The sequence below is a fragment of the Crocodylus porosus genome, unplaced genomic scaffold (genome assembly GCF_001723895.1).
Source record: "Crocodylus porosus isolate Cpor-Errol unplaced genomic scaffold, CroPor_comp1, whole genome shotgun sequence".
Lineage (NCBI taxonomy): Eukaryota > Metazoa > Chordata > Crocodylia > Crocodylidae > Crocodylus > Crocodylus porosus.
This window is the reverse complement of record NW_017728926.1, coordinates 6,186,130-6,209,376: the sequence shown is the minus strand read 5'-3', so window position 1 is coordinate 6,209,376 and position 23,247 is coordinate 6,186,130. Positions and strand designations below refer to the sequence as shown.

The 23,247-nt window shown below is 40.6% G+C and overlaps 1 protein-coding gene across 3 annotated transcripts in view; it reads right to left on the bottom strand.

The window, feature by feature from the left end:
- The window catches only part of MORN1 (MORN repeat containing 1), a 160,234-nt gene that overhangs the window by 130,507 nt on the left and 6,480 nt on the right, over positions 1 to 23,247 (bottom strand). For 2 of the 3 annotated variants that reach the window (XM_019541279.1, XM_019541278.1), the window contains exons 5-6: positions 20,415 to 20,505; positions 17,352 to 17,439 (exon numbers count right to left, since the gene is read on the bottom strand). In XM_019541279.1, the coding sequence (XP_019396824.1) occupies positions 17,352 to 17,439; positions 20,415 to 20,505 (179 nt within the window). Of the gene's footprint in view, positions 1 to 17,351; positions 17,440 to 20,414; positions 20,506 to 22,143; positions 23,202 to 23,247 lie in introns of those variants that run through there. The other variant, XM_019541280.1, reaches the window with a different exon arrangement.

Genomic DNA, 23,247 nt, shown 5'->3' with positions numbered 1-23,247 from the left:
CTCCCCTACCTTGGGGGGTCTTTAAGAGGAGGCTAGCCATGCACCTGACTGGGGTCATCTGCCACAGTGCTCTTTCCTGCCCAGGGCAGGGGGTTGGACTTGATTATCTGGTGACAGACAAAGCAATTGGTGACAGACAGGGTGGGGACAAGGCTGAACTCCTCAATGAGTTCTTTGCCTCAGTGTTCCTAAACAAGGGGCAACACAAGTCTCACAATGGGATTGTAGAGAGACAACAGCAGGGCGCCAGACCACCAAATGTCAACCCTGAGATAGTGCAGAGTCACTTGAAAGGACTGGATGTATTTAAGTCGGCAGGCTCCATCCGAGGGTACTGAAGGCACTGGCTAATGTCATTGCACAGCCACTGGCAAGAATATTTGAGCACTTGTGGCGCCCGGGACAAGTCCTGGAGGACTGGAAAAGGGCCAATATGGTCCCTATTTTCAAGAAGGGAGGAAGGAGGATCCAAGCAAGTACAGGTCTCACCTCCATCCTTGGTAAAGTCTTTGAAAAGATTATTAAGGCTCATATATATGAAAGCCCAGCAGGAAAAATTATGCAGAGGGGAAACCAGCACGGGTTCATAGCAGGTAGATCATGCCTGACTAATCTAGTCTCTTTTTATGACCAGGTTACAAAACACCTGGATGCAGAAGTAGGGGTAGATATCATTTACTTAGACTTCAGGAAGGCCTTTGATATGGTATCCCACCCCACACTGGTGAACAAATTAAGAGGCTGTGACTTGGATGATTACACAGTCCGGTGGGTGGCAAATTGGCTAGAGGGTCATACCTAGAGAGTGGTGGTGGACGGGTCGGTATCGACCTGGAAGGACATGGGCAGTGGGGTCCCACAGGGCTCGGTCTTTGGACTGATACTCTTCAACGCCTTCATCAGTGACTTGGATGAGGGAGTGAAGTGCACGCTGTCCAAGTCTGCAGATGATACAAAACTGTTGGGAGAAGTGGATACACTGGAGAGCAGGGAACAACTACAAGCAGACCTGGACAGGTTGGACAAATGGGCAGAAAACAATAGAATGCAACTGAACAAGGAGAAATGCAAAGTGCTGCACCTAGGGAGGAAAAATGTCCAGCACACCTACTGCCTAGGAAATGACCTGCTCGGCAGCATGGAAGCATAAAGGGATCTTGGAGTCCCAGAGGACTCCAAGATGAACATGAGTCATCAGTGTGACAAAGTCATCAGCAAAGCTAACTGCACTTTATCATGCATTAGCAGATGCATGACAAACAGAACCAAGGAGGTAATACTTCCCCTCTATCGGGCACTGGTCAGACCGCAGTTGGAATACTGCATCCAGTTTTGAGCACCACACTTCAAGAGGGATGTGAATAACCTGGAGAGCATCCAGAGAAAGGCCACTCGTATGGTTACGGGCTTGCAGGCCAAGCCCTACGAGGAGAGACTAGGGCACCTGAACCTCTTCAGCCTCTGCAAAAGAAGTTTGAGTGGCGACCTTGTTGCTGCCTATAAATTCATCATGGGGGCACAGAAGGAAATTGGTGAGGCTCTGCTCACCAAGGCGCCCCTGGGGGTTACAAGAAATAATGGCCATAAGCTAGCAGAGAGCAGATTTAGACTGGACATTAGGAAAAACTTCTTCACAGTTAGAGTGGCCAAAATCTGGGCTCTCCCCTACCCTGGGGGTCTTCAAGAGAAGGTTAGATAGGCATCTGGCTGGGGTCATCTGAACCCAGCACTCTTTCCTGCCTATGAAGGGGGTTGGACTCGATGATCTATTGAGGTCCCTTCCAACCCCAACATCTATGAATGTTCTATGGTCCCTTCCGACCCAAACATCTATGAATCCCTAACTGGATCTGCACTACATTAAGTTGCAACTTTGTAACACAAAGCACTATTATAACTTAAAATTTGTCAAAAACACCTTGAAATTCCCATTGGATTGAAAGGCTAGAATTTTAGCTTCTCCCCTAGCAACCGATATCCAGATTAGAGAAGGAGAGCTAGCATTGTTTAAAAAACGGTTCTTTGGAAATGTATTTCTGACAAAATTGACTTATTCTAGTCTTTCCAACTTCATTTTAAAGCATCTGGTAGAAAGAATTTGAAAAGTGTTTGCTTCAGAGTATGGTTGTTAGGAAGTAGAATGAATGTTTCATGGTAAAAAAGGGCAGCGAGACCTTCTGTCATCTCATTCTGTCAGCAGATTTTGAAACACTGAAAGAAGATGCCTTCTTAATCCTGCTGATGTGTTGGGGCAAGCACATGTCATGAACTCTGCCCCATATAGAGAAAATTTATGTAGAGAGGTTTCTACAGGGAAAGTGTAAGAACAGACATTCTTGAAAAGCATAGTTAGTTTTACTTAATTGTTGGTGTCACTGGTTTTTGAGTTACTGATTAATGTGAATATCAGAAAAGAAGTAACTTTAGACTAAACATAGCCTATACATATTGAGTGTCTGTATATGTGCTCTGATGTGTTCTAATTAGAACGCATCAAAACAGACTCGATTAATCGAGTAAGTCCCTGTGGGTTTAAAAAAGGGCACTTTAACTAAAGCTCATTGAATGATATATGTGAGGCTGTGACATTTTAAATAGAATGCTTCTTTGGAAACCGCTCTAATTAAAACACCCCCATGCCCCACATGGCACCCCCAAGCACCTCTAGGTACCCGTTTATGTACAGAGCAAGATAGCAACTACAGCTGCTTATTGTCCATTAATATGGTTGTTAGAGTTGTAGTTTGGGACCAACTTTTGAATCTTTTATTTATAACTGCTTAATAATTGACTTCCTACCCTTTGGGCAAGGGGCTGGACCCGATGATCTCACAAGGTCCCTTCCAGCCCTAATGTCTATGAAATCTATGAAATAGAAAAGTCTGGAAATGAGGTTACCCGATTACATAGACCTACAGAATTTGAAAAAATGACTCCAAGTTAGGCTTTAGCTTTCAGAGGAAAAAATATTACTGAAACATAAATTTAAAGAAAATAACATTATCTTCTTTGCTAATGTGTTCTCAGAGCAAATTTAACTGGGAAGTGTGATTGTGATTCTTCTAAAACAATTTTCAACATCACCACCAGGCACTCCAGAGAAAACAATGATCATAACTAGTGTACACAAGACACTAGCTAGCACTGACTTTTTCACAAGCATGAACATCCACATTTGTTCTGACCAGGGATGGATGACAGTCATTAAAATGTCAATCAGCCAACTACTCCAAGTTAGACCTAACAAATTCTACTGCCAGCAAAACTGAACTCATGATAGCAATGGTGAAAATCTTAAGTCTAAGAGGTTTCACTATAACTTGAACTGCAATTTTAATTGATATACTGAAATGAGGGACTTTCATCCCATGTCTATATGCAAATGTATAAAAGAGTTCTGTTGCTTTTCCAGCTTTTTTCAGGAACTGATACACCCCAAGATTTTTAATACTTACAAGCCAATTAAAACAGCAGTATATGCTATCCTTTTTATGGCCAATTATCCTCATCCATAAAGGCACCTGTCCACATTCTATCAGATTTCAAAATTGCTCACTATTTGTATCACTTTATCTATACAATCAAATCACCTCTCCTTATGATTTGCCTTTAGCTTCTCCTTGGCACATTTTCCTGTCTCATCTTCTTTTCCAGATGGCATAAGGATGGGGGATAAGTGTTGCTAAAAGTTGCTTAGCAATGCAACACATACAAGATTTGGAAATGCTGATGACTACAGAAGCACCATTCATACATCACACGTTGATAAGGAGAGTCACCAGCATGAACAGCCAGAGCAAACAGCCAGAGCAACTGAGGGGCCCTCAGGAAAAAAGAGCCACCAGTTAGCCAACAAGCAAAAGAAACAGTTTAAAGCTTTGAGACATGAGCCATGTCATACAACTGATTTTTAAGCAGAACTCATTGTTTATTGATTTAAATGGGAAATTCTGCTTTGAAAAAAAACCCCACCCTCATGATAAAGCCCATTGTCTGGTGAACTAGAGAAAGAAACAGTATCTACCATTTTGGCTCCCTAACCATCAGTCTATGAGACCTAAAAGGAAATAAAACACCATATTTTCTGCTGTATAAGATGCACCTCCCAAAAAAGGATTAAGTTATGGTGGATGTCAATACATACTTTGTGTGTATAAGATGCACTTTAATTTTAGACCTCCTTTGGGTTAAAAAAAGAACACATCACATATTCCAGAATATGTATCAGTACATAATAAATGAAGTTTAAGGTGGTTTTGGACAGTTAGCCACTGACTGAATGACCAGAAATGACCAGAAATGCACCCTGATAGTTTTATAATACTAGCAATTTTTAAGGAATTGATAGGAAATCTATTTAAAATTTAAAGTAATATACAGGCAGTCCTCGACTTACAACATTTCGAGTTACAACGTTTCACGCTTACAACATTTATAAATTGACACCCTGTTTCAACTTTATGACATCAATTTCAACTTTACAACGCTTGACCTGATGTGACACCATGCCAGCAAACAAGGTTGCTGCGTTGCCCATCTCCCTGGAGAACATCTGTCCAAACTTCCTTGGGCACTTTCTTTAAGAAAGCAGACTAGACTCCAGAAAAACCTGCAGCCAAGACTCCTGACAAGACTCCAGCCAAGAGCCTTTCAAAAAGTCCAACAAAGTCACCTCAAAGAAGTCCTTTAAAATCAATATGATTACTATTTACAATATAAATACACTGAGTACAAAATTATGGGGTATTTTTGGTGAAAATAGGGCCTTTGTTCAGGAAATCAATCTCCCATTTATAACATTGTTTCTTATGAGAAGATTGGTTCTGAGCTGCAACGTTTCGACTTAAGACCCATTTTTCAGGTACCAATTGTGTCATAAATCCAAGGACTGCCTGTACATAGGTGCTGACTTTTATTTGGGGGGGGAGGGGCTACGATGATGGAAAGTTTTACTCATTTTAGGTGACAGCCCTCTTCCCACATACTCAGCATTGCTGGTAATATATATAACATAAGAGTAGGTTAGATACACACTTGGCTAAGATAGCCAGTGCCTTAAGCAGAAGGCTGTAGTAGATGACCTCATGAGATCTCTTCCAGCCCTACTTTTCTATGATCCTATGATGCTACACATTAAGCTGAAAAAAAAGATAAGAACACTTAGCAGATACACAATGTAAAATCATAGTACCACGTTATAACATTCACTCATTAATCATTGCAGCACACTTGTGCAGCACACTTGTTAAACATATGACATAGGTCACCCATGTTACAGAGGGAAAAACAGACACAGGTGTTACAATATCTACCCCCAAGTGCCATAGCACTAGCTACCTTGCATTGAAAGTTAATCAACAACAAAACAACTATTAAAAGTTAAGGCAACCTATCTGGGACAGTTGTTTTAAAACAACTCTTACCAACAACACATTTTTAATGAATATAAAAATTTTCTCTTTTGAACTAGGGATTTTTTTTAAATTATGCTAATTTCTGTCAAGATTGTATTAGGGTGCTTGGTGGAAAGATTTCTGCTTATGAAAAAGGAAACAGTGTTTTAAATGAAACACAACTACTTACTTTTATAATTATTATTTCCAGAAGCTACCTCCAGTTAATTGATGGTGTTTCCATTTCCAAATGAGTAGCTATTATGTTTTATTGCAAATAATTTTGGTTACTTTTCTTTCATTTTGCACGCTACTCATGATATATTATTTCCATGTGGTCTAACTTGATTGACAGAAGTGTAAACTTCTCTGTTATCAAGCTTCAATCCATTGATCAGACTTATTTTCATTTGTATTATTAGCATGTTCTTATTTGGCAGGCTAATATTACTTTATTCTTTCGAAGAAAGGCTGAAGGATGCAGTCCTTTACAGAATGCTTGTCACTATGGGCCAGATCAATGTATATCCCTGTACCTAAATTTAAGTACTGTATATAGTATTATTCCAGTGTACAGCAACTGGGTTCTATCCAGATGTTAGCTGTTTTATAATTTACTGTATCTCTATTTGCTGTTTACATGATCAGTGTTGTAGAATGTTTCATACCAATTCCAAGACCTGCACTCAGTTATAATTGATCAACACCATAAAATACACAACTTCTAAATTCTTCTCCAAAGTTTCAGACAATCCTACAATACTCTGGAAAATCATTAAAAGTTCTGCTAGGCTTAACAAGGGTAAAGTAACCCCACAAACGATGGTAAATCCACATGCAGACAAGATAACAAGACTACAGTTCATTTCAGCTTTCTAATAAATGAAGCAAAGTACAAGGTACTACTTAAATTAAATACAAGACATATAAGGGAAAAGACTATTTCATTCCCAGTTGGCAAAAGAGACACGAAGCATTCATTCCACACAAGCTACCTCTGGAAACAGGAGTAACTGTCTTAGTGAGGTATTGGGCATATACCAGTAAAGCCTTACACACAGAGTAGGGGTGTCGTATCTCAGTCACATGCTTAGTAGTGCCACATTGGGGCAAAACAGACATTCTGTTGGGCTCAAATCTCAATATACTACAGACTCATGGCTTAACTTTCATCCTCAGCTGTTTGTTTCTGGCATTTATCTCTGCCTGATTACCTGTCTCCCACCATGGCCCTTCTCTGCTATGAACACCAATCACTGCAACTTCCAGATGGAACTAACAAGACCACCTGTTTTGGCTGCTGGACTGAGTCAGCAGAGTACCTCTGCTTCCCTATTTAAAGCCTAATAATGTTATAATGCAAAAACATATACAGTACACTTGTATTGTTGTTAAGTCCAAACTTGGATAAACTGAATTAAATGGATAAGTTAAGAGTTTTGCTTTCATTATTGTTCTGTATTTTTACATAAACTGATTTTGCCTTCTTACTGTCTCCTTGTTGCTAAATATTGCATCTTACAATAAACAGTCAGAGAGACTTAAGATGTATATGGTAAAAATCACAGACCGTGAGAAACACTATAAACAGTAGTTCAGTGCAAGGCGTATTTGCATGCATTCACCTAGCACTTAGCAGGCACAACTAGAATACCAATAAATGAAAGAGCTATGAGTAAAACAATAGTTCATGATGCAATCAACTAGCAATTTAAAGATCTATTCACTAAGTTATACAATTGTTAGCAGTGGGCACGTATATATGTGCATTAATATGCTGTAGTTACTGCGCATTAAGTTTAGTGCCTGTAATAACAGGTACTACTAACTCAATGTGCAGTAACTGATAATACTGCTCAGTAGCACTGGCACATTCCTTTTTAGTGATGCTAATGCTCAGTAGACAAATTCTGCTGTGCATTAGTGCATTAGCACGGATTTTGACATGATGCTCTAATGCACAGTGCATTTAGTGTCTTACGTAGACAGACCCAGTGAGTCTTATTCATTGTTACAGTATAACTGGTGGCATGATCTAGCTATACTTTTGTCCTGCACTCACTATTATATTATCCGGGTATCATGAACTGTAGATGAGGCTTTACTACATCTCTCTTTCCTCAGTTTTCTATTAAGTATGCAGTATAATTTAGAGCTGTTAAAATTCTGGTAATTTAAATTTAACAAATAACTTGCATAATTACTGAGACAATTATTCTTCAAAACAGGTAACAAAAATCAAATGGATCCTAAAAAAAATTGCAGGTGAAGAAGCCCATAAGGCTGGCCACCTGTTTAGTGCAGTTAACAGGTGTATCAAACAGCAGGTCTTCCTCTGGGAAAGAAGACAAACTAAACACAGCCAAAACACACAAAGAAGCAGCAACAGGGACAGAATGGAACACAGCATCTGCTTACTGGGACCTATGCAGCAGCCAGAAAAATCATAGGTAGGAAACACTTTCTGTGTGGAAAATAAATGTTTTACTTCATTAATCCATGCATTTCATTTACATTTCATTCTGTTGTCTCAACCTCAACCATGCAGACATATTTAAATTTTCTAACTGAATGTGTCCAATCATTCCACTACAGGTCAGCAATAGGATTCTTGTTATTATCATCTAGAAGCTGTCAAAGCTTTAGCCCTCTCACAAATTCTTTCACTCTATTGCAGTTCCCAGACCTTCATGTCTTGGCAACATTTTTTCCCCAGTGTGAAATTAGTTTTATGGTTATGCAAATAATAATATCAGTTATTTGCCATTATCTGCTTCCTCTGTAGTAAAGACTCGGTCGACTATCACCTCTTTACCTGAAGTTTAATCAAGCTGATGGCTCTGGTTATTGTTTCACAGAAACCCTAATATGTGGTTAGTCCTGAACAAATCTAGTTACTAATATTTTCTCTTCTTTCAGAGGTTGATCTCAAATTAAATTCAGATCTTGTTTTATTACATCCGAAAACTTGAGAGAACACAAATACAAAATTCAACTTTGTGTCATTTTTCAGCCTCTTCTTTGCCATCTCATAAATACTAACAACTAAGTGTCATTGTTTGAATACTAAAGATTGAAGAACATGTCCATGACCTTATTATCGAAACTGGAATATTTTAAGACTATACTGATTTCAGGAGTCCATTATCTAGCAACCACAGTTTTTAGACAGTATTCTAGTAAAATACTGACCAAATAACAGTTGTATCTTTTCAAAAGCAACATCCAAACCCATCTCCACCATTTTGTATACACTTTTTCTTGCTGGAAGGCTTAGGTATAAATCAGATAAAGTCCGTAGCTGATCTGCAGAAAATGAAGTTTGTGCACACAAAAATTTTGAGCTCACAAAAGCTCAACCAGAAACATATACCTGCAAAAGCTTTTCTGAATAAAGTGGGGGATATATTTCTGTACCCAGTTTGAGGTCCCCTTATGATTTTGGCTACATCCTTAACAGAAACAAAAGGTGTTCTATTATTAAGGAAAGCTTTGAAACCTACCATTCCTTGTATATAACCAGACTAATTAGGTTCTAAATTTTTATTGCTCACTTTTACAATGTAGCATTTTACATCTTGTTGAACCTGTTTACCCTATAGTCCTAAGTGCATAGTGAGTTTAATATGTGCTGATCATATATCATGATAACATCTTTAAATGATTGGGATAGAGCTTTTAGATATATTAATAGTTTGAGAGTATATTTGACCCCAAATTCTTTAGGTCAACAGAAACTGAAAAAAATTGATTTTGAGATATTTGTATGTCTACTTTCCCGAATGATAACCATATAATTGGTGGAAGTTTTCTGTCTGGATGGCAATGAAACACAACTAGTGTCATAGAGATGAATATGATGATTAACTGATGTAAGAACACTCAAACCTGCTATTTTAATAATTGAAACGCCCGAATAGCATATTTTGAACACTGGAAAAATATTTAGTGCAGATTTTCAGTATAGCTTTGATAGAATCAGTCACAACACATTTTCTTTTACAAATATATAATGTATTTAAATAATTTAAAGACTTTATTTACATGATTAATTGAATTTTCATCTCCTACTCATCAAGGTAAAAGAGGTTACTTTTAATACAGCATAAACAGGATGGTGAAGTTAAAGCAAAGTAGACAATCTACAGAACTTAATGACAGTGCACAATGTGCGAAGAGACTTCTGGCTGTGATGTTTCTTAATGGATCTACAAATGGGAAAATTCTTCTTGCCTTGCCTGAGAGAGCCACTTAATACAGATACTGCACTCTAAGACAGATATTGCGCTAAGCTCTGACCTAGGAAGAAATAGAATCTATCTACACATGCAAGATCAACAAAATGGGTAGTGGATAATCCTTATTTTTCTATTCTTGCATTAATACTTGACCATTGGCCAACAGAGACAAGAGATGTGAGTTATCTTCTTACCTGCAGATGGTCAAGATAATTATGCTTAAAATATATCATCTCTTGATTTTTCAAACTAGAAGTGGAAGAACAGATCATGCCCACTGGTAACCTAAATGTTTAGAGAAATGCTGAGTCCAAAGAAGCCAAAATCTAATTCATAAACCAAGTGCACAGAAAAGCACACATTTATTTTGCTGTTGTATGTGGGAACAAGGCTCTAGCAAAAACCTGTGGAAAGAAATTCAACTAGCAACTCCAGAAATATTTTACTATCTATTTGGGCTATATGACCTAGAGCACAAGGATGACTTTGGCAAGCCCATGCATGGATACAGGACTTGGTAAAGAGGGGTGAAAAAGCAGCGACTGGCACTGTAAGGATGGCTGTACTTCCCTACTCCCAGCTTCCCCTTCTCACTAGGCAGGCAGACTATACTATGAGAGCAGCACCCAGGGCCTTTTTTTCAGTCCCCAAATCATGTAAGAATTTCACCCCTTCTACTCCTGCCCTTGGCAGAGATGGGTGGAGGAGGAGAAGGACTAGGAGGGGAGGGGGATGTACTGGTCAGCCAAGAGGGGAAAGGGCAGGGGGTTCTTACCTGCTTTGGGGACTGCATGATCTGAAAGGGAAGTGCAAAGGCACTACTGTGCCCTTTCTGGATCTGCCCCTGGGCAAGACTTTTAAAAAACTGATCCACTCATTGCTAATGAAAAGGCAAAGGGGTCAAGAGTAGAAGCAATTAAATACATGGCAGTTAATCACAAAAGCAGAAGAAGCTTAATTATATGTCACAACATCAAAATACTTTTTAAACTAGTATAAGTTTGATGAATATTAATAGCAAGTTTGGGGAGTTTAAATTTGTTTTTTGCACATTTCATAAGCCTGTGAGAAGTAATATAAATGTTGAATAAATTAACAGTGTTGCTGGTAGGACTGCTAGGTATTTTTCTTGTCAAACTATGTTGCCATTTTTTTAGCATAGATCCACTGTAAATGTAAGTACTGTAACAAACATTTACAACTCTTCAGGGATAGATCTGCAAGTCTGGGAAGTGCAACAAACCAATGTCTAAAGAGATACTAGAGAGCCACCTTGTGGTACTAAATAATGCCTAATCCACTCTTGAAAAGTGACAGGCCACCTAAGCTGTCTCTTCTCACTGGCAATTAAAGAGTGTTTCAAAACAACATAGACAAGCCACACACATTATTGCTAGTATTTTTCTGGCCTCAAAAACATTTTAATGTAATTGGTTACCCCATCTAAGCTGAGCAAACATATGTATTATCTGTAGGCTTCCAACTGTTACTGATCCTATTGATTATATTAAAAAACTGATGCATATTAGCATAATTATTATTAATTTATTTTAAAAATGCATATTTGGGAGTGAACGGAAATGCTGGAAGAATGACTATGAATCATTCCTGTTCAACTGGGAAAAATGTATTTGTGAGCACTGATACCAGACAGAACAGTATGCAAAGAATGGCTACCATACACCATGTTCCTCTTCTATGAACTTTTTCATTATAAGCTTTACTAAACTCTGATGGAGATTTTGTCCTCAAGGGAAATATGACAAGAATACTACAAGGTAAACCCACATAGTAAGGAGAGGTATTATATAAACCTTGTATTACAGCTCAAGTCACAAACTCACCCCTGACCCATTACTATTCTGGTACTCAAATTCCACACTTCCTTGAGATGATATCATCAGAAATATACCATTGTTTCCTATTATTTGTGCATGTGTTGTTAGGGTTAGTGTTTTAGGAGATCAAATGTTCAGCATTGATTAAAATTAGGGCACTAAAATCTCTTTGAAAAGATTACTCTGACCTCAAGCATTCAAAACTTGAAAGTTCCTAAATTGAAAGATTAAAGCTATCTTTACTGTAATCTTCCTGCCCACTCCCCACCACCAAAAAAGGATGAATAACACTTCCAACTGTAAATCTGATAAAAAATAACGCTAGCCTTGAAGCACTGGAAAGCAACTTTACATCACATGGAGGATACAGAAAGCCAGAAAATAATCATACTGGAAAGTGTAATATTACATTGTAATGGTTTATCATAACATTGAACTATTGCAATGTAACATCTTCAAGATAGGATGAAAAAATCATAAAGAAAAACATTTCCTTGGGATGTCAAGGTATCAAATTACAATTACTTTCCATCTCTCTGCTGTTGTTGGCATAATATCCCCGAAATGGTAAAAACACGCTTAAGTGTTGTGTTGAATTAGGACCTGAAGGAGAAAAGACATTCTAGTAATTTCCCTCTAATTATTCAGCACTATCCCCACATAATAACTGGTATGGATATGTAATACTATTATACTCTTCTGGACAGTGCTTCATTCATTTTGCTTGATTTCAGACATTATATATGCTGCTCTAATGACACCTTGAAAAGTAAAAGAAGTGCTTAAAAATGGCGGCAGTGGCACATTAACTAAAGCTCGTCAAACAAGCTTTAGTTAAAGTGCCCCTGTCACCATTTTGAAACGCAGGGATGCTGATACATGAGACGTGGAGGCTGGTTGGAGCACACAAATTAGCACACTCTAGCAGACTCAAATAATCTGTAATTACAGCATGTTGGAGCAGCCTCCCAGCAGGCACCCTGGCTGCAAGAGTGTTAGTAAATTTGATGGTTAAGCAAACAAAACAAACCCACCTCCCCCTATACAGGCAGAGAATTGCCCTGGTTCAAAGTTGCTAAATCTCATCTTTAAAACTTGAGATTATTTTTTAACCCCCAAATACCCAATGATTACAGTAAAAAGTACTCCCTGTCTGATTTACAGTATAAGAATTCACACCTACAGGATATGATGGCACAAGAACTTCATCTTCATGTTTGATGATTCATCTAGCTGTGAATTATTAGGAAATAATTCACACCTTGCCATATCTTATTGTTTAATTTACACTGGAAATCTATTCTTTTGCCTTTCTGTATTGGAGTGCTGACTTCATAAGCAACTGAATACCATTTTTGTTCTAAAAGGAAGTGAACTGGGCATTTTCTGGTATCTTTTAGCCAGCATTTGTTAGCTACTTGTTATTTATGAACAAAATTATGAGAGTGCAAAAAAAAGTCATATATAAATTGCAGATAGTTGCCTTTGTGTGAGGGTTCAGCTGGAACATAGGCAGTCAGGACTGTGGATGGGCCCTGAGGGGCAACTAGGAGGTCAGTACAGCAGGGGCACAGGTTACCTGAATGGGGAGCATGGGATCAAATTCCAGGGGAACCGAGAGAAGAGATCTGAGAAACGTAATCCGAGACACAAACCAAGGTCAGGAGCCAAAGGTTAGAGAATTAGTGCCAAGTTCCAGGAAAGATCCAAGATCAGGGTTTAGGAAGCCAAGCCAAGTCAGGATGCTAGGAAAACCAAAGGGCAGAGCCAGTACCATTTCAGGTGAGATCCAAGATCAAGGTCAGGAAAAGCCAAAGACAAATCAGAAGTAAGGACAACTAGGAAGAGCGTGAACACAAGGCTTGTCAGAAAAGACTGAGGCCGTCTCAAGGCATGCCTACAATATGGCACTGCAGGTGTATCTAAAAAGGGTGCATGTTGCTTTCAGCAGCCAACCTGGTTGCAAAAAACTGGACCAGTTGCATTTGCCAGGGATCAGGGGCAGGTATAGTAACTCAAGTGCTTGGCCCAGCCAGGCCTGCTAAATCAGAATCCCTGACAGTATGCTCACCCTTTACGGGGTTATCTTCCAGAAGGCCTGAGACCTGGCTTTTCTGGATACTTCTAATGGAAATCTTGTATTAGTTTAGGGGTGTGTACCAGTTTGGGGGTGTGAACATGGTAGGCTGCTTCTCAAGATCATTCTTCTGTGCCATAGCCCTCCCAATTTATTAAGTAGCGGAGCTTGCCTCAGATGCATTTGGAGTCTAAAATTTGTTTATCATGTATTCTTCAAGTCCTTTCACTATTATGGGTGGGGGAGAGGGGCTAGGTGGTCAGGAAAGGAAATCTCGATGAAAGGTTTGAGTAGGGATACACAGGAAGTGGGGTGCATTCAATGTCTCTGGTGGCTGGAGCTTGAATACAACAGGGCTTATTTGTTCCACAACCTTGAATGGGCCCAGATAATGGTGATCCAGTTTGGCTGATGGTCTCAGGGTCTTGATAGTCTTTGAAGAGAGCTACATCTTGTCACTGACTGAAATGGTGGGGCTGAGCTAATGGTGTTAGTCAGCTTGGTTTTTATACATAGTCTTGGCTGCACTGAGATGAGCCTTTAGCTCTTATTGATTTTGTGGGAGATGCAATACAAGGCCATTCACTGCAGGGACCCATAAGAAAGTAGGCAGTGCTGGTTGGAACTGAGGATGGTCTCAGTAGTTGGAGAAAAAGAGGGTTGAGCCTGTGGAAGTATGGGTGGTATTGTTGTATGAGAATTCTGCTAGCGGAAGCAAGTTACCCAATTATCCTGATGGAAATAGAAACAGTATCTGAGGCGTTGCTCAAGGGTCTGATTTATGCACTCAACTGGACCATGAGTTTGAGGGTAATACGTGGACAAGTGAAGAGATTCCACACACGAGGCCTTACAGAACTTGTGCCAGAAGTGCCAAACTAGGGGCCATGATCAGAGAGCACCTGAGATGGACAGCTGTGTAGGCAAAACGTATCTCTCAGAAATAGATGGGCCATTTTGCTGGCAGTGGGGACAGCCTAGACTGGGACACAATGGGCCATCTTAGTTAAAACATTCACTATGTCCATTAATTCTGAAGCACTGCTCAGAATGCAGGAGGTCCACAATGAAATCCACCAAAAGCACTAACCATGGTAGTGTGGGAGTGGGTAATGGTTGGAGGAGATGATCCAGCCTGGTTTCAGGTTCTTTGGTTCAGGCACATCTAGTCCATGAATAGACATACTGTTTAACATTATGACTCATTCAGGACCACCAGAACTGCCAAGAGACTAGTACAAAGCATCCCATGGGAGGGAAGTCAGGACAAAGCTGTAATATTCTGTCCAGGATATACAGGTGCTGTCAGGAAAAAGAACCCCCTGAGCCACTGAACAGTAGGTTGGGATGGCCCCATTAAGTGGCAGTTTTTTAACAAGGGGGTCATCTATGAAGTCTTTTTGAATGGCTGAAAGGATGCTTAACTGAGTAATTCCCTAAATGAAGTTCTTAGGCTGAAGAGTGGTAGATGGTGGCAATGGGTCTAGTGCGGAGGGTTCATCCTTATGGATAGGACATCTACCTTTTGGTTCTTGGTTCCTGGGTGATACGCAATTATGAAATAAAAATGGGAAAAGAATTGGAATGAAATGGAACAGCAGACCTGTTGTGAATTCAGTTCTCATCTAGAGATATTCCAAGTTTTTATGGTCCATCATTACCTGGACAAGGTGGTGGTAAGCTCCTCCAGAAGATGCCACCAGTCCTCAAGGTTGCCTTGATCACGAAGAGTTCCAGGTCCCAAATATTGCAATTCCTTTTGGAGGCAATCAGGGCCCAGAAATAAAGAAATCTGTCAGGGCCCAGTATCCAAGGAATCTGTCAGTCAGTGAGTAGCAACATGAGCCAAGGGTACAGTAGCCTAAGTACAAAGTTAAGCCTTGCTGCCCAGACACTTCCTTTTCTGAGTCAAAGGTTTATATTGGAAGGGATGAGGAGTCAGATGCCTCCAGCTGGCCACTCTAGCAGCAGGGAGTGGGCAATCTTAGCCACCTGTGTCCAGCCCAGTGCTCTGCTGAGGAGGTGGCAAACCAGGATGAGTGGCTGTGTCAGGCCAAGGTTCCAGGTCACAGCATGATAGTGAGGATTGAGTCCATAAAATTACTGGAGGCTTCTGTGTCTAAAATAGCTAGCATAAAGACATCCACCCCAGGCAGGTGATGTAGGTGAAGGGTGATGAGCAAGGACAAGTCTTGGGGTTTGGTGGCACTCAGGAATTTACTGTGAATTAGAGGGGCTAGTTAAATGGTCAGCAATGGGCCCAGACTATGTCCTGCTACTGAGGTTGGGCTGGGGAGTTTCCTGAAAAGGAGGCAAGCATTCCTTTCCTCAGGCAAAATGCCTGGACTCCCTACAATACAGTCAGAGGCCCTGGACACGATAACAAGCCTTCTCTTCTGAGGGAGCCTTTTCTTTACTGTGTTGGCTCTTTCAGGGCCCTAGCGAGCCCCAAGGGCTGAGATTCAGCCCAACCTTCCTGCTGTCACTCAGGCAGATGGGCGATAATATGGATATGAAGATCAATATATCTGTCCAAGGTAGCTGGGAGCTCCACCCCAAGTCAAAATTCATCCTGAATGTGGCCCTGAAGTCTGTGGTGGAAGTGGAAATGCTGACCTACCTCATTGCACTCCTTGTCAGCTACCAACCGTGTAAACACAGCTGCATAACTTGATACTGGAATACGCCCGTGTCTGAGGGTCTGGAGCACTCATTCTGCAGTACAGACCCAATACAGGTTGCCAAAAATTTTGGCCATGGTTCAGATAAAGTTGGAAAGCCCACACCAGGGTATTGCAACTCAGTAGACTGATAATCAGTTCCACCTTGATTGTATATGAAAGGTAAGTTCTAGGGCAGAGACTAAAAGTGAGGTGGCACTGATTAATGAACTGCTGGTGGCCCTAAGTAATGAACTGCTGGAAGCAGTGAGGGTCTCCATCAAATTTGATGGGCAGCAGGACTCAGGGTTTGGGGTGAGATGAGTGGGTTGGTTCCCCCAGTGGATGCAGAAACAGGGTACATTGGGCTTGCAGAGCTGTAATCTGGGTTTGCAGCCCCTGTAAAGCAACCATCAGCTCACCCCCAGAAATCTGCCCTGGTGGTAGATCTGATCCTGCATACCATCATATGTTGTAACGCGCACCTTGCTGTGAGGGTTTAGCCAAGAGCAAGGCAGCCAGGCCTGCAGATGGGCTCTGAGAGGCAATTAGGAGATCAGCAGGAAACAGGCACAGGTTACCTGAGCAGGGACTGTGGGACCACATTTCAAGGGAGCTGAGAGGGTACATCTGAGAGACAAACCAAGGTCAGGAGCCAGAGGTCAGAGAACCAGTGCCAAATTCCAGGGAAGATCTGAGTTCAGGGTCTAGGAAGCCAAGCTGATTCAAGATGCAAGGAACACCAGAGACAGCAGGACCAGTGCTGAATTTCAGGCAAGATTTTAGCTCAAGGTCAGGAAAAGCCAAAGTCAAGTCAGAAGTCAGGAGAACCAAAGAGAACAATGCATGTGACGCTTAACAGAACAGACTGAGGCTGTTTCAAGGCATGCCTACAGCCTGACAATGCAGCTATATATAAAAGGGGTGAGTGTCACTTTCAGCAGCCAATCTGGTTGCAGAAAACTGGGGCAGTCGCATTAGCCAGGTATTAGGGGCAGGTATGGTTACTCAAGTGTTTGACTTAGTCAGGCCTGTTTGATCAGAGTCTCTGACACCTTGGAGGATAGGATAAAGATTCAAAATGGATTTCTTTGGACTTTCCTAAGTTACACTGTTACCAATTCTCATAACTTTTATTATTATACCTCATATACACTTCCATCGGCACAGTGCAGTTCCCCATGACCTTGTCGCTGGTCCAGGATCCAGTCTCCTTCATACTTATCACCGTTCCTAAGGTAAAAAGAAAAGTTGTAAAGCAAAACAGGTTTTTGACATTGCAGATAATATACTGGACTACCATGGAAAGCTGGGGCTTGTGAAGCAGCAGGAGAAGCCATTAACATAAACAGATGAAGCAGATAAACATTGTCACAAGGAAGTTAACAAGACAAAACTCACAGTCTTCAAATGCCACTGCCCCTAGGGCCCCTGGCATGCATTACACTTAAGATGTGATTAACCAGTTAATCACATCTTAATTCGTTACCCAGACACATGTTAATGCAATTTATGGTGCGATAAAATAAGGAATAAACCACAAAGTTATTACAAAAAACATGTGCAATAACTTTGAGGCTGATTCCTATCATGTCTTTAACTAATGCGTGGCTAGCATGGGGCTCCCAGCCTCAGGGGTGCACCACATGCCCCAATGGCTGGGAGCCTGGATCAGCTGATGGGGCTTCCAGCCATGGGAGCTTGCTACTTGCTGATGCAGGGGGAGCCTGAGATCATGGCAGGAAGCAGGATTGTGGGGATCCTGCATTACATCCTATTGTGTCTTTAACTGAACATTTGCCAGGGACCTAGGATGATTCTCCACACCTGCATTCCCATCTTTGTACCAGGGAGAAAGATTATAATATGCACTGACTAGTTCTGTATAAGACCTTTTTTCTTCATTCCCTTTGCTGGTGTCTGGTCACATAAACTAGGGCTGTGCGAAACAGCATCGTTCCACTTTGACTTCCACTTCAACAGAACAGTGTCTCATTTTGAGTTTCATTTTATTTTGAAAGCACTCTTCCGTTTCATTTCGTTGAAACTCTTTGGCTGTTTCAATGCTGTTTCGACATTTCGCCCATAGCCAGTGCTGGGAATATTGGTGCTGCTGCTGGCCCCAGCCAGCAGCACCAGCCTCCTGTGATCTGGGAGGCAGATCGGGGACCTGCACTGGTGGGAGCAGTCCAGCACAGCCCCCACAGCCCTCCCAGGGGTGTAAGCAAGCCCCCAATCTGCCTGCTGGATGACAGGAGGCTGGTGCTGCCAGCTGGGGCCAGCAGCAGGCGGGATGGGGCAAATCAGCTTGTGCAGGAACCTGCCCCCACCCTGGGATCGGGGCAGGGGCAGGTCTCTGCACAAGCTGATTTGCCCCAGGCCCTACACCACAGCCGAGGAGGCGGGGAGAGCCAGGGCCACGCTATCTGCAAGGCTGAGCAACATGGGGCTACAGAGCCGCTCAGAGTGCAGTCCTGACTCTCCCCAGCCTCCCTGCACTGTCACTTCAAAATTTGAAACATTTCGAAACGTTTTGACTGGCCTTGTTTCGTTTCAAGGCTGTTTTGAAGCCCTTCGTTTCATTTCGGTTTTTGAGCTCAAAATGAGTTGAAACAGCATGAAAATGAAACAGCTGGCGGAGCTTCGCACAGCCCTTAATGTAAAGTGCTTTCTAAGAGGTACTCAGCAGCAGAAAAGGGAGAGCAACTCTTGGGTCACAGGAAAAAGATAAGCTGCAGCTAGCTTTGCAATCAAGAGTAAGACAAAGATACAAAACAAGTTCAACATGACGATCTATAAAGAAGACCTGTTAACAGACTCTAACCACTCCCATAAAATGGGAGACTTCTGTAGTCTCCTATTACATAGTGATTGATCATCTGCTATTCTACTGTCAAGCCTCCTGTGATATTGTTATTCATTTTTTGTGTACTTATACATGCATAGGTATATGGTCAGTATGGGCCATGCATAGTGCAATTAGGGAGGCATGCCAAGCTTCACAGGGTGCAAAGCACAGGCACAGAGCCTAATCCAAAATCCACTGGAGTCTCTGGTAAGACTCTTAGTGACTTCAGAGGGCTACAGATCATGTCTAAAGTGTAAATTAATCTGGTTGCTGAACTATCTCTTGCCTCCACAAAGTCAAAGGCTTACAGAATTTCTGCAAATAAAAGAGCAGAGCTTAAAATTCTGGCCAAAAAAGCTTAGCTTAGTATTTCCTGAAGAATATCATTAACAAAAAATCATGCTTGACTGTCAGAGTGGCCTTCATTTTAAATATATCGTATTTAGATCATTGTACTTTCTAAAGATTTTCATCTACAAATAACAAATGTGCCTGAATAATGTACCTCTGAAGCTAGCCCCCGAGACCAGCCTAGTTCTGTTATGGGCACAGCTGAATGGGATACAATAGAAAAACAAGCAAGATTTATAAGTAATTGCAAAAACAACTGCTTTAGGATAAACCAATCTCTCTCAGGAATTCATTCTATTTCAATTTATTTCACTTAGATTAGCAGATTATTTATTTCTTGAGGATATATTTTAAGATTGTTAGTAGTACATGTGGCCTTGGTATCCATGTTCCAGCATCTAAGTAATACACAGACTTTATACCATATTGATCAAAATTATGCCCTGCTTCTGTTCCCAGGAAGTCTGAGCAATACTTCAGAAGAGATAGAAATAAAGTTTTAAACCTCACACAAGATTTCATAGTGTAAGAACCTGCATGGAATTTTTTAATCATCTATGTACAATTATTTATTTTCAGCGCAGTTGGCACTGACTTCAAATGGATCCAACAAATGTATTTTCAAAATTGTTTAAAATCTCAAGTTTCCAAAGATTTTTTCCTGTTTTTGACTGAATAAAATAAGCACAACAAATACAAAACATGGCATTAAGAGTCTGAATTTTAACACAAATATAACAAGATTCAGAAAACAAGAGGCAAGTATATGATCTCCAGTAAAATCCTACTGTTATCCTCATATTGAAGGACTGCCAGCACCAAGAAAGATCCAAATCAAAGTGTAATTTTTTATACTGTAACATGTAAACTGGTAGATGTTGACACAATGGTGTGAGTTTTAACCTAAGAAGGTTACTAAGTTTTTGTTAATTTATCGAAACCTTGAATGGTACATTGTCATGTTCTGAAAAAAGGGCAACAGGCTACCAAAGCCAGAAACAAAACTTACTTGAAGGTCATTTTACCTCCTCCATGCTTCTTATTTTTGTGGAAAGATCCCTGATAAATTTGTCCATCGCTGTCAACCAGTAACCCATATCCTGAACAAAAAAGAAATGGGATATGAACAGCTGACATTTAAAAAAGCCAAACACCCTCCCCTCTCATCCCTAAACACAAGGATGACAGTAGGACCTAACACCCACCCTCCTTCATCCCTCAGCACAACTACCACCAAAATGTCATGGCCAGAGGCAGGAAATACACTCTCATTTGTATTAAAACCCCTTGACAACTCAGAAGCCACATCTGTGGATTTTCATTTTTTTCCCCCCCAACTAAGCAAGAAAAAAAATATCCCATTTCAAATGGAGGGCACATCCATTTGATACTAGTCTGAGAAAATCCAAAAAATTGGTTGGGACTTAAACTATACAAAGCTTTTCCCAACTTTGCTGATGTAGAAATCAGGCTGGATATAATTTATCCAATTTATTAAATTTCAACAGCATTCAAAATGTACTAGGTACTATACAAACTAAAGTTCCAATCTAATAGGCAAAGATGCACATGCTTGATTTTACATATTGCAATTATTTTCACTGAAATCAACTGGCTGGGCAACCTCCAGTAAATGGCTGCAGCTCCAAAAATATGAACGTTCAATGGACCCCATCCAACAAATACTTACAAAGGAGAGTAGCTTGATATCAGTGAGAATAATTGCATGACTAAATGTGTAGAATTATTCACTTGGGTAACTAATTGTATGATTCAGCCTTAAAATCTCTCATAAATAGGTTTTTCTGCCACCTGTATCTAGTTTGTGATGCCACCTGTATCTAGATGAATAAACATACGAATGGGCTTTCCAGTTTAGGTTACAGAGATTCATAGATTTTAGGGTCTGAAGGGACCTCAGTGGGCCATCTAGTCCGACCCCCTGCCCCTGGCAGGCAAGAAAAGGGTCACCAAACCTGGGATCATATGATCCCAGCCAGGTGCCTGTCCAGTCTCCTCTTGAAGACCCCCAACGATGTGGTAAGCACCACCTCCCTTAGAAGTCCATTTCAGATCCTGGCAACCCTGACCGTGAAGAACTTCCTCCTAATGTCCAGCCTAAACCTACTCTCCAGTAGCTTATGGCCATTGTTCCTTGTTGTTTCAGTGGGTGCCCTGGTGAACAGACTGTCGCCTACTTCATGCTGCTCTCCCCTTATGAATTTGTATGCTGCCACAAGGTCCCCTCTCAGCCTTCTCTTGGAGAGGCTGAAGAGGTTAAGATCCCTTAGCCTTTCCTCGTAGGGCCTTCCTGCAGGTCTCCAATCAGACAAATTACATTGGTTCTTAACCTCTCAAAAAAAGATAAAATATAATATATCCTTTCCTAAATGATTTTTAAATGAAGTTTGCTATGCTTGAAACATTCTTCATAAAAAGTCAACGGGAGACAAACACTGAAGGTGCTGACTTCAATACCAAATAAGTTCACTCACAGAAAAATGCTTAATCACATGCCCAATGTTAAACATGTGCATAGTCCTATTGAAGTCAGGGGAACAAATGACATGCCTCTGCTGGAGTCAAAGAATGTATACTACGCTGTGTTAGTTTGATGCCTAGAACAATGGCCTGTTCTAGGTTAGTTTATAGGCACTTCTATAGTAATAGCAATTATCAGGACTTCAGTCACATTAGAATGAATTTTAATCAAAGCTTGCTCAGAGATTCTAACCTACCTTCTCTCATTCCACAAGAGAATTCTCCTTCATATTTCCCACCATCTCTGTATTGCATGACTCCATGTCCATGGAGCTCTCCTAACATGAATTGACCTGAGTAAGTGTTTCCTTGAATTAGACACATGAGAAAGTAAAATTTAAAAAGAAGCAGAAACACCTTTGTCAAATGCAGTTTTCTAATTTTTAAGGTGAAAGTACACTAATAATGGTTCCTATTGTACTTTACTTGCACAGCAGTAGTAGAAGGCATTTTAAAAGACATAAAGTGAATAATTAATAAGTTATTTTTATTATCAGTACAGTCTCATGAAAAAGAAACCTGTTCATTAGATCTTTATCTTAAAACTAATGAATTATAATCCATATTCCTTCAGGTCTTTAAAATTGAAGCACCTTAAAAGATGTCAGTGATGTGTTAAAAAAAGATTCATAATATGTTCTTTTATGGTTAAGGAATGTATAAAAAGTACTTTAATTTCATAGTCAACTTAACAGCTTTTTGATGGCATGTAGTCATTCAAATATTCTATACTGAAGCCTGGGAAATCAGAAGCCTAGTGCTAAAAATACAATTCTGTACAATTACTTTCCCAGGGTGTATATGCCTGCATAATGATATATAACTATATATTTTAATATATTTATTGCATAAACGTGGTACCTGTCCTTTCCATACTGACCAAAGATTGCCAATCATTACAGGTTAGGTGAATGTGGAGGAAGTTGTTGACTTACCCTAAAGAGCAATGAGCAAGCCATAAGGAGCCACAGCAACTCCTAGAGCAACTCCTGGGGCAGTACTGGACATGCTAGCTAGTCCATGTTTACAGCTGAAATTATGCTATTTTTCATGAGCTGCTCTTTACAGAGGACCATACCTCTACTCAAGTAAGACACAAGACTAGAAAAGCGGCAATATGCCAACAAAGAAATGTCCATTGACAAAGCTGTGTGAAGAAACAGGCATAAGATCTGTCGATATTGGGGACAGCTGGTTACAGTAGGTTTAGTCCTGTGCAGACTTCAGCCCGACCCTCTGTGTAACTCCATACGGGTGTGAAGATCTGTCTATGTGGAGATCCTTTCTGGACTGAGACTCTT